Source organism: Fomitiporia mediterranea, assembly GCF_000271605.1.
Source record: "Fomitiporia mediterranea MF3/22 unplaced genomic scaffold FOMMEscaffold_12, whole genome shotgun sequence".
NCBI classification, from domain to species: domain Eukaryota; kingdom Fungi; phylum Basidiomycota; class Agaricomycetes; order Hymenochaetales; family Hymenochaetaceae; genus Fomitiporia; species Fomitiporia mediterranea.
Genome location: NW_006760397.1, coordinates 1,348,499 through 1,359,942, shown reverse-complemented (window position 1 = coordinate 1,359,942; position 11,444 = coordinate 1,348,499). Strand labels below are relative to the sequence as shown.

Sequence of the window (11,444 nt, the reverse complement as noted above, 5' to 3'; positions counted from 1 at the left end):
ATAATTTCAAAACAAAATTAGAAACTTTCTTTTGAATTTTTTGTTATTCCTCTGTACTAGTAATGAAGAAATTTTAAAGAAAATTTCTAATTTTGTTTTGAAATTATGTTTTAGATTATTATTTCCATTTATTTAAAGATATTACAAATATATAAATATTAAAAATAATTTATAGTTTTTGTCTTAAGAAAATTACAAATTTTGTTTATAATTTTTACTGGTCAAAAATGGGAAAATAAATTTCAAATAATGTTTATCATTATGTAAGTTATTTTTTAAGGTAAGGAATTGTGAAATGCCCTATGTGGTGATGTACTGTAGTAACCATACTAACTGTAGTGCTCATACTAGTACTTTTTAAGTTAAACAAGGTTGTTATATAGTATTAAAATGATTTGGTATATAAATAAGTAAAGTAAATAAGGTTTAGAAACTCAAACTCAGTATTTAATTAGAGAATATGCTTAGTAATACTGTATACTTGTATACAGTGTATACAGAAATTTTTTACTTATAGTATATACATACATGTGTAAATATATACCTGTATTTTCAGCTAAAATTTTCTCTTACAATACAGTGTGTAAGTGTATACACTGTAGGCATATCTGTAAATTATGCTACAGTGTAGAGCACTACTAGTATCATACACTAAAAGGGCTATGGTTGTGATTTGCCAATATTGTTTGATTACTGTAATTGAGACAATTTCTTGTATAATACTAGGATCAAGAGGCCATGAGCTATCTTTGACTGAAAACAATGTTATCAGAGAGTGCCTATCTTCAGATGATTGCTTGAGTAGAAGGGGGCAGGTGGGGTGCTTTTCAAAACACAATTGAGCTTCTATCTTATAGTACAGAACAAGGACACAACATTACAGTATTGAAACAGGAGATCAGTATGCTGAATGATCCTTGTGTCATTACCATCTCAACCACTGAAGATGCAATTGTGCTTAGAAGTTTGTCAAAGAGACATCTTGAAACAACAACAGAAGTTTGAGACAAGAGTAAGTCTTTGTGTGTGTCTACAGATCAAGAGAAAGAATGAATACAATGTAACCTACCAGACATGTTCAGTTTTCATTAAGAGTCTAAATTCTGTGAAAGAGATTCTAGTTGATTGACCTGATCATTAGGGTCACATACTACAGAAGATCAGTAATCAATTGAAGATCTCAGATTGTTTTATTGAGAGTCTGTGATGAGCAGCTATCACTAGCTGCTCTCTGAACTACTGTATTACTAGATATAGCATTCAGACACCAATAGTGAGATTATTAAGGAGTTGAAGCCAGTGGTGGGACTCAGGAACATTTACTAGGCTGTAGCAACTGGTGCATCCCAGCAGGAGATCAACTGAGGTGGACAAGCAACGTTTAAGTAATAGTCGTATAGGTAGTGAATGCATCTGAGTGAACGGGAAATTGTGAGATATGACCTTGTGATCAACCAGTGACTTCACTGCCAATATTTACACAGAGGAAACCTGTAGTATAGATGCAGTAAGGCTCATGTGCTCTGCAGTGGCGCAAATATTGTCAGTAGGAGACCCTACATTTAGAGTTAGCGTATATCTTGTCAAACTGTGACTCGAAGCATACCTTCGCTCCCAGCTGGCTGCTCAAATTCGATGTTGCTCAAGGTTTTAATGCGATAGTTGGTCCCTTCGTTTATGCCTAGCTTTCCCGCTTCCTTCAAGTTGAAGAGTAATCGACTTCCTAAAATACAAAGGAACGACGGATTCCCGATTTGTTTTAGGAGAATTGCCAAAGTGTTGTTTCCGGTAAGCACTTTGAACTCCATTATATTGAAAACACAGCACAATATTGCCCTTACTAAGAATGTTAGTCGGCACTTAGCGCAACCATCGTGCTACTAAACTCACAAGAGGAAGTATATCATCTGATCTCGGATAAGGACCTTAACAAGTTTGAATCCTTTGAGTCCATTTGATAATTTCCAGTATTCTCCGGCTCTGTGTAGTGCGAGTAACATCAAGATCAGCCCATACACCATTGGAATGGTCCTAAATTGCGTCAGACTCTGAAGCTCCGAGCTATTAAATCATATTTACCAGTCAATGACTTCTACTATAAAAAATCCGGAATAGTGTACGCAGTGTGCGATGTCCTTTGTTATTGACAAACTAGTGACTATAGCTAGTATCAGTTTTGAGTTGCAAATTAAGTGCATGGCCGACCCTGCTCGGACCATGTTCTGTAGAAAAGAATCCCAAATTTAGCAGCCGCTTCCAGGCCAAGAAGAATTGTCAGGAGCGTCGACAGAGTTCTCTCTGTTACAATTTCAGCATACTGGCGCTCCTTAACTTATCTCTGCACATACTCCGTGAATATAACGCCAGGACTCGAATCATAAGTATATCTGCATATAAATAATCAGGGAGAATGCAGGAATAATGAATGAAATAAGTTACAATCAACCAATATTGTAGTGATCCAATCTAAAAGGCCAGTCATATTGTTGAACAGATTACTTAATAACTAGTATGCTTACCAGAAGTGATAGATGCCCAAGTAGAAAATTTACCTGTAAAATGTTGAAGTCTCCGTGAATGTTTTTTAACATAGTGCTCACAGCTATATGCTGTCAACGTAATCAAATAGAAGCAGCTGTACGAACTCACATTTCTGGATCAGCATTGATATCAAACCCTAACATTCAAAAATATGTTAGCAGGCGGAAACGATGCGATTTGCAAAACGCACAGAATATGAACACGATTGCCCCGAAAATACCGACATATCGATTCTAGACTTGTTGAGGTAGTGAATTATTACTCAAACACAAACAACATACAATGAAATAAACCAGATTAACTGGTTTTTTGATCGAGCTTCCCTGGATGGTGTGGTTTTCAGTCGCGTTTGAAGGATGAATATATGCAATAAACACAATACCCAAAAGAACTCAATCTATTAGGCAGGTAATTATTGTTCACACATACTCGTTTAGTCTATGCATACCTCTCTATCCATCGTAATAACTTTTCGTAACTTCAGAATTGATAAACCTCGACCGGAAGATATGCCAAGAGAGCGTACTGGTGTCATACACCAAAAGGGTAACGGTCGCAAACTGCCAATACAGTCCGAGTGTTAACTCTGAAACAGCTTTCGATACAAGATTAGGATTGAGAAGCTCTGAGCTATTTCTCAGTAAAGGAAACATCGAGTATGACCTAGTATCTCCCGGTGATGAAAGAGTGGGAGCAAGCAAAGCCTACGCCTCTAAAGGCACAGACGAACCGCCTTATAGTGTAAGGCGGAAAGCCTTTAACTTAGTGTCAAGAGAATCAGTACATCAAAGCATCAAGAATATCAAGCGTTGTGTGAGACAATAGGACACTGATACCCACATCATCAGAGGTACTTTGATTGCGCTTTTTCAGCTTGATGGAAAGTCGAATTTACAGCTACAAGGAAAGCAGGTCTGCCTCTGGAGTAGCTTGCCTAATAGAACAAGATTACGATGCAGGACATCCAGACACGACCCCACAAACCATCTGTTCCTAGCTATGCAGCAAGATATAGGAAGATTATCCAGCTCAGTCGCTTTGATGGCCAGTTTCACGTATGCAGATATAGAAAATCACTCATCAGTTGGGAATCTCAAGCGTATCCATCAAGAGTTCACAGCAGGAAACCATCGCCAACAACTGTCCGATCTACTCCACGTCCATATAGAACCTTGGCACGCTGATAATGAGATTGAACAGGAACTGAAGTCAGCAATAGGGCCCGGGGCATTGCAAGACCGTTGTCACTGGTGCATGCTAGCAGAAGGTCAACTGAGGCGAGCAATCAACTACTAAATTTAGGGAAAGGTTAGATCTCACTACACGAATACTAGTACTCCATCAGAGGTTCCTTGCCTTGTTTTGCTCCATGCACAGGTCGCGAGGGAGAGGTACAACCATCAGAATCACAATAGGAGCTAACAATCATCATTCAGTCTCAGTTACCCTGCTGGAAGTCGTGATATGAGACATTGGATCCGAATTCAGTCATAGGGAAAGCCATCCGCCTCGAGTACAGGATCGGTCTCGTCATGACGAGTCGCCTCACTTCTCGGTGAGCGATGCTTTTTGGGACGGGAGATCTTTGCCAGTGACCCAGGTGAGATGTCTTGAAATGAATCTTCCATGTAATCATCAATGGCCGGGTTTTGATTGTTTTCTGCACAAAAGAAATGATGGCGTTAGAGCAAGTAATGTAAAATACTGCGGCGTAAATTAATATTAATGCTCCAACCATGGTCGTGCGAACCTTGCCTGACGCGTCTTGACCGGCCCTACATGCATTACATCAGCACCTATCTCTATGTATGATCGACTTGTATATCCTTCGTCCTTTTACCAATGTGTCGCCCGACACATGATAAAGTCTATCGAGAAATCCTCCGTACATCGGATAACATCAGGGCAGGTCCTTGTTGATCTTCAAACAGCAGTGAAGGAACTGGTCGAGAATAGTCTAGATGCCGGTGCAACAACTATAGGTGTGTTCCGTTGTATTCCAGAAGACGAGAAGCGGAAGGGCGAATAATTATCCACTGATTTGTAGACGTCAAGTTCAAGGACTATGGCTTACAATCTTTCGAGGTTATTGATAATGGCAGCGGTATAGCTCCCGAGGACTACGATCATGTCGGTAAGTGTATACGTGCTCGATCCGCGTGCGAGATGCTAAAATGTCTCAAAAAGCGATGAAGCACCATACGTCAAAGCTCTCATCATTTGAGGACTTGACTACCGTTCAGACTTTTGGATTTCGTGGAGAGGCATTGTTCTCGCTTTGTGCTCTTTCTGATCGAGTCACTATCACAACGGCTACGACAAAGGAGGCACCCATGGGCACAATTCTTGAGTTCGACAAGTCCGGGAAGGTGAAAAATCGGTCAGGGAAGGCTGCCAGACAGGTTCGTGAGTATGCTTCACTTGTAAAATTGCAACAGTCCCTAACCGTATATGTAGAGAGGTACAACAGTGCATGTCGAAGGGCTGTTCGGACCACTTCCCGTTCGTAGGAAGGAGTTTCAGAGGAACTCAAAGCGCGAGTTTGGAAAGACTCTGAATATATTGACCGCATACGCCCTCGTACCATGTACGAAAGAGAACAAAGGTGTGCGTCTAAATGTCGTACATATTCTAGACAAAGGGTAATTCCTTGGTCCTTCTACCGTGGTGTACTTATGCTGATTACAACTAGTCGTAAGTCAGATCAACTTCGCACAGATGGGAAGCCGTCTCTGAAGGCGTCGATATCCTCTCTCTGGGGCCCGAAGCAAGTTGATTCCTTAACGGACCTGAGCCTTGACCTTGAGGTGGTACCCGAAAAGACTGTCTTGAGGAGACAAGGAAATGCCGACCATGACGGATCGTGCGTTTGTTCCTCTTTGAATATTTATTTATCCTGATAAAAACTTTTCAATTCAGAACGACAAAAGTCAAAGTACGCGGCCTCATATCCAAGTTCTCACCAGGACACGGACGAGCAGGCCCAGATCGTCAATTCTTCTTTATCAACGGCCGTCCATGTAACCCTTCTAAAATTCAAAAGGCTTTCAACGAGGTCTATCGATCATTCAACACGAATCAAAGCCCATTTATCGTCGCGGACTTTATCGTGCCGACTGACAGTTATGACGTTAACGTCTCTCCAGATAAGCGAACTATCTTGATACACAGCGAGAACGCGCTTGTGGATGCGCTGAAAGGAGGTTTGGAGGCTGTATTCGCCCCGTCTCGGTCTACGTTTGCCGTACAGGCAACACAGGCGAAGTTTGGTACGCAGAAGAACACGAAGACGTTAAATAGCAATGCAGCGAGTACAACTAGTTCGCAGGATGGTCCGAGTGATCTAGCCAGCTTTGCTAATGCTGACGACTATGACACGAACGATAAGGAGGTTACAGCAATTCCACCGACACAAAGAAGTCCGACACCAACTCTCGCTGTCCCCGCTAGCCTCCTTGGAAGCGAAGAATTGGAGGAGACATCTTCCGAGGGACCTACTCAGATTGGCGATACTGATATCGACACAAAGCCATTGTTGTCATCCGACGCTCAGCCTGAACCGTCCCTACGTCCAAATCACAACATTTCAGCGTCCGACTCTGCAACGAAACCATCCGTTGAGTCCTCATCATCATCCCCACCTCAGGATGCATCCTCAGCGGTATCTACAAAGCCAACCATTCGTCCGGTTCAAATGGTCCTCGACACATCAAGTACTTCGTGGGGCATGAGTCCCGTCAACAACGCCTCCTTCGAACCGGCACGGAAAAGACGAAGAGTCGATGGTTCGAAGAGTTCGAATTCAAGGACGAGGTTGCGCTCGAAACTTATATCATTCCGTGCTGTTGGTACACAGCCTGCGGCTGATGACGAGAGTAATGACGAGCTCGATTCTGAGCCTATGGATGAGGCTGAGGATACTACGGAAATGAAACGAGAAAAGCGTACTGCGGAGGGCGATGAACTTATGGAAGAGGAATTGGAGGAGATACGTATGGATGCAGAGGCTGGCATCAAAGAACTGGGGGTACCAGATGATGTTCATGATCAGGGGTCGTCTAACGATCGCGAATCACGGAATGGCGATGACGGTGGAAGCAAACCACTCTTCCTACCTGATCTAGAAGAGCCTCCGACGCCTCGACAGCCTACTACTCGGATCAAAGTAGAACCAATAGACGTTGACTTGGACGCTGGTAATAGCAATTCGACGATTTCTTCGTCTCGTGCCAAGACTAGGGGTAATGTCGAAGTTGTACGCACGGCAGACGTTAACGGCGACACCATTCTACCATTCAACTCCGAATGCATCTACTCCATATGGGACTCTTTCTTATCGGAAGACTCGTCAACATCTGTTCCAAGTCCTGCAAGTCCCGAAAAGTGCGAAGTGCAACCCATCGATCCCTCAGCAAGCCTGTCAAACACAACAGACGAAGAAAGCGCCGAGCGGGAACTAGCACGCGTGATAGACAAGGAGGATTTCTCATCCATGGAGATCATCGGACAGTTCAACCTGGGTTTTATCATCGCCCGACGTCGGTTGCGAGGGAAGAAACCATCAGTACAGAGCTCAGATGACTCGCAAACAGGGCTGGATTCGTCTGCAAATGCTGAGCTGGATGATTTGTTCATCATTGACCAACATGCTGCGGATGAAAAGTACAACTTCGAGACTTTGCAGCAGACGACGAGGATTGATTCGCAGAGGTTGTACAAGTACGCTTTTATTTCTTCAGGTTACAATTTAAGGTATAATGATGCGTGAAACCAGGCCCCGCCCATTAGAGCTAACAGCAGCTGACGAACTCCTTGCTCTCGAGAACATCGACATTCTCAAGAGCAACGGCTTCGAAGTTACTGTCGATGAGGACGCTGAACCATCGCAGGGCCGCATTAAGCTCGTCGCTCAACCAGTCAGCGGGAGCACGAACTTCGACATGAAAGGTATTTGCTGTCTTCACTAGTCAAAAAAGGCAACCTTAAATTAGAATTTGTTTTACTAGACCTCGAGGAATTACTGCACCTTATGCAAGACAAACCGGCAGGTCAGAAAATGGTACGATGCTCCAAAGCACGCGCGATGTTTGCTATGCGAGCATGTCGGAAGAGTGTCATGATCGGGATGGCATTGAACAATTCGCAAATGGTTTCTGTACGTCCTTTCCCGTTACTTCTCCCGTCTTTCATCACTTACGCGTCCACGTTATCATCTATTTTTGCAGATTGTGCGTCACATGGGTACTATGGATCAACCTTGGAACTGTCCTCACGGGCGACCAACAATGCGTCATCTAACTAGTTTGAGCAACACCTCACTTGGCGTTGCCGTATCCGTCGGGCCATCTTCAAGGAGCATTAATTGGAATAATTTATAGTCCTACGGATCTATTACCGATTTTTATCGCGGATCTCTGCTTGTTTATCCCGGACATCTACTATTCTCTCGTCATCTCAGAACATGGATTTCTTGTATTACATAATTGAGTACTCGCTGCTCACGAATTCTATTTTCTCACCGATCGTTACTTCTCAGCTCGAGATGCCCATAGTTGCACATGCTTCGAGACTATATAAGAATAATACTTCCACATTCCAAGGTCTTGCCTTCTCTATACTTGGGGCTGTAGATAAGGAGGGTCTGCATTTGTTTCCTTGTCTGCAGAGATAAGGAAGACGTTCGTTGAGCCCTCTAGGACGTTCAGTCCCCCTACGGACTTCACATCAATAACATGAACTGGAAAAGCGGACTTTCGGTTCTAATGAGTGTTCTATCTCTCCTCGGCTCGAACCGCTTAGCACTCACATCCGCTATAAAAAATGAGCGGGACTCCCAAACAACGTTTCCAGATCTCTATGAAGCATCTATCTCCGAACTGCAAGATGAGCTTCAGAAAGGACTTTTCACAAGTGTGGATCTCGTCAAGGTGAGTATTAATCAATGTTCAGTTTCATCCGTCAATGCATTCGAAATATTAAATTTTGAAATGCGTAGGCCTACTTCGCTCGTATCGAAGAAGTAAACCACCAAGGGCCATCTCTCAATGCTGTAATAGAGATCAATCCGAGTGCTCTTGCTCAAGCTGCAGAGCTCGATGATGAGAGGAGTACTTCGGGTCTACGTGGTCCACTTCATGGAATCCCGATCATCGTAAAGGACAATATCGCGACGTTAGCTAGTGAAGGCATGCATCCAATCTTCAGAATACATAGACCCAATTCTAACGTGTACACCTGTTTCGTGTTAGGAATGAATACGACTGCTGGATCTTTCGCCCTTCTCGGGTCCGTTGTGCCACGGGACGCAACGATAGCAGCCAAACTCCGTGCGGCGGGAGCAATCATCCTTGGTAAAGCAAACCTCAGCGAATGGGCGAATTTCCGCGGACGCGTGCCCTCCGGCTTCTCAGGTCGCGGTGGTCAAGCTACGAGTCCATACCTTGCAAATGGCGACCCTTCTGGTTCTAGTTCGGGAAGCGGTATCAGCTCTGCAATCGGCCTTGCCGCTGGTGCTCTAGGGTCTGAGACCGACGGGTCGATATTAAGTCCGAGCTCGAAGAATAATTTGGTGGGTATTAAGCCGACCGTAGGGCTGACGTCTCGAGCAGGAGGTACGTCTACCTACGATATTCTACAACTTAACAATCAGCGTCTCGCGTCTCTGAACGAAGGTTTCCACTCCAGTCATCCCTATCTCCTCACACCAAGACACAGTCGGCCCAATGACACGATCCGTCGCAGATGCTGCAGCAATTCTCACTGTTATCGCAGGTCGAGACCCGCTGGATAACTTCACACTCGCACAGCCAGAGGTCGTGCCTGATTTCTCACAGGCCCTGAATACAGATGCGCTGAAGGGAGCGAGGCTAGGAATCCCGAGGTTGTTCCAAGGAAACGATCCAAACATTCTTAAAGCGTTCAATGAGTCGGTGGAGATTATTAAAGGGCTTGGAGCGATAATTGGTTGGTCCTATCACCGAACTTACTTCTCGTTCTCTTGAGTCCTCACGTTAATATTGTCATTGGTTTGCAGTTGATCCAGCAGAATTTCCAGATGCAACTGAAATACGGCAGAGCAATAACGAGTCAACTGTTCTGACGGCTGATTTCAAAGTGATGTTTCCTGACATTATACATATTCGTACTGGCTTATTGAATAATGTTCATAGGTCGATGTGAATAACTACATTGCTGGTCTTATGGAAGTTCCGACAGGGGTAAAGGATCTTGCCGACTTGATTCAATTCAACATCGACAATGCATCCGAAGAGCTCATCCCGCCTTTCTATACAGATCAATCACAGTAGGCTTTTCATTCTCTTCGACTGCTTTCACGACAAGATATGAAACAGCCAACACTTGCTTTGTACAGGTTTATTGCATCGGAGAACTCAACAATGGACGATGCATACTTTGCTGCACTTACTGCTGACGAAGACTTGGGACGAACGAGAGGAATCGATGCAACTTTACAAGAATTCAACCTCGATGCCATCCTATTGCCGACGAATGGCTTCACAGCGGGTCCAGCTGCTATTGCAGGGTACCCAGTCATCACAGGTACGTGACATCCGGTCATATATATTATTCCACCAAGCGAGTATAACCTTTCCTATTTGATTCTACATTTTAGTACCACTAGGCTTCCAACCGGATGACTTAGCACCAACTCAAGCCGACCCAACCATCTCAAATGGTCCTGGTGTTCCATTTGGTATTAGTTTCATGGGCACAGCGTTCAGCGAGTTCAAGCTCGTCGGGTTCGCCTTTGCTTACGAACAGGCAACGCACAATCGGCTCAAACGCCTTGCGTTTTCAGAGGCAATTCCAAAAACACAGTTGCAGGACGTAGTTGGAAGCCGGGACTCGGAATAATTCCAGAAGGTTTTGTTATGAGCGGATGTACCTAAACGTTTTAACGAATGCGTCGAAATTTAGACGAGATGGCCTGGAATAAGCCTCGACAGATGACTGGTCGAGGGAAAACATACAGTCGGAATATCCCTGTTATAAATGTTAGAAGCAATACAACACGGGTCTCAGGTTACAAACAGATTATTCGGGGTGAACGAAGCCACAGACTCTGCTACAGCAAACTGCAAAGTAGTGCCCTTATGTCTCCCTTGAAACATCACTTTGTTATGACCGTGGTCTGATTTCTCGAATGCGGAAAGTACAGTCACTAGTGTATTGCGCTTCTCAGGACCGGCTCAAGTTGGCGCCTAGGATATAGGAGAGAGGCCTTGATAAAGGCGGATAGTTTGAGCCTTTACCAAAAATAACTAGCATTATAGTGAACTGAACGCCAGACTCTGCATAGCATGATTGTAATTTAACTACTACACCATCACGAAAAAGTCTTAAGTATTATACTTGCTTGTAATCTTGTATATTTTGTATATTTTATAAAATTTGTCCAATTACTTATAATCTTCCTGGGGGGTTAAGTAATGACAGTACAATGTTAGATAAGTAAGTAAGAATACTTTTAAAACTTGGCAATTTCTATTATAATTTTATAAATTGTCAAGTTATAAAAGTGATTATAACACTTTCTAAGATTACAAGACTAAGACATACTTATTTATTTGAGAAAGTATAATATCTGCTTATAATGCTTATAAGTCATTACAAGCATTTGAATGGTTTGCTTTTGCTTAGTATACAATTTTGTATCAAATAATTAATCAAATATAATTATATTTAAATTATAGAATACAAAAATAGTAATTAATACATTATTTCTACAATCCCAACCCCTGCACCACTAGCTGCCTCTGCCTCATTCTTTCGCGAGCAGAATTTGCATCGGTAAAGGATTAACACGTTCGAAGTAATCTTCGTCACCACGTCTTGGTCGTCACTGAGTCCCTGCAAGTTGAATTGCGTACGCGTGTGAGTTG

General features: G+C 43.3%; 4 protein-coding genes across 4 annotated transcripts; 3 read left to right on the top strand and 1 right to left on the bottom strand.

The window, feature by feature from the left end:
* Positions 1 to 1,476: 1,476 nt before the first annotated feature.
* On the bottom strand, positions 1,477 to 1,808 carry FOMMEDRAFT_160597 (uncharacterized protein; the record flags this gene model as incomplete). Its single annotated transcript, XM_007270259.1, has 2 exons — positions 1,477 to 1,556; positions 1,607 to 1,808. 2 exons carry the CDS (start codon positions 1,806 to 1,808, stop codon positions 1,477 to 1,479), a joined length of 282 nt encoding a protein of 93 aa, XP_007270321.1.
* A 2,591-nt stretch (positions 1,809 to 4,399) lies between these two features.
* Positions 4,400 to 5,740, top strand: FOMMEDRAFT_93664 (DNA mismatch repair protein MutL; the record flags this gene model as incomplete). Its single annotated transcript, XM_007270149.1, has 6 exons — positions 4,400 to 4,523; positions 4,589 to 4,675; positions 4,729 to 4,943; positions 4,999 to 5,183; positions 5,234 to 5,404; positions 5,461 to 5,740. Coding segments are annotated over 6 exons (1,062 nt in total), but the record flags the coding sequence as incomplete, so codon positions are not given.
* A 1,212-nt stretch (positions 5,741 to 6,952) lies between these two features.
* Positions 6,953 to 7,862, top strand: FOMMEDRAFT_38738 (uncharacterized protein; the record flags this gene model as incomplete). Its single annotated transcript, XM_007270142.1, has 4 exons — positions 6,953 to 7,260; positions 7,316 to 7,488; positions 7,548 to 7,696; positions 7,767 to 7,862. Coding segments are annotated over 4 exons (726 nt in total), but the record flags the coding sequence as incomplete, so codon positions are not given.
* Positions 7,863 to 8,241: 379 nt separating this feature from the next.
* On the top strand, positions 8,242 to 10,425 carry FOMMEDRAFT_142762 (amidase signature enzyme). The gene is made up of 8 exons (XM_007270258.1): positions 8,242 to 8,468; positions 8,537 to 8,726; positions 8,790 to 9,152; positions 9,226 to 9,504; positions 9,575 to 9,654; positions 9,711 to 9,844; positions 9,914 to 10,101; positions 10,175 to 10,425. Exons 1-8 carry the CDS (start codon positions 8,274 to 8,276, stop codon positions 10,414 to 10,416), a joined length of 1,671 nt encoding a protein of 556 aa, XP_007270320.1. The 5' UTR covers positions 8,242 to 8,273; the 3' UTR covers positions 10,417 to 10,425.
* The last annotated feature ends 1,019 nt before the right edge of the window (positions 10,426 to 11,444 follow it).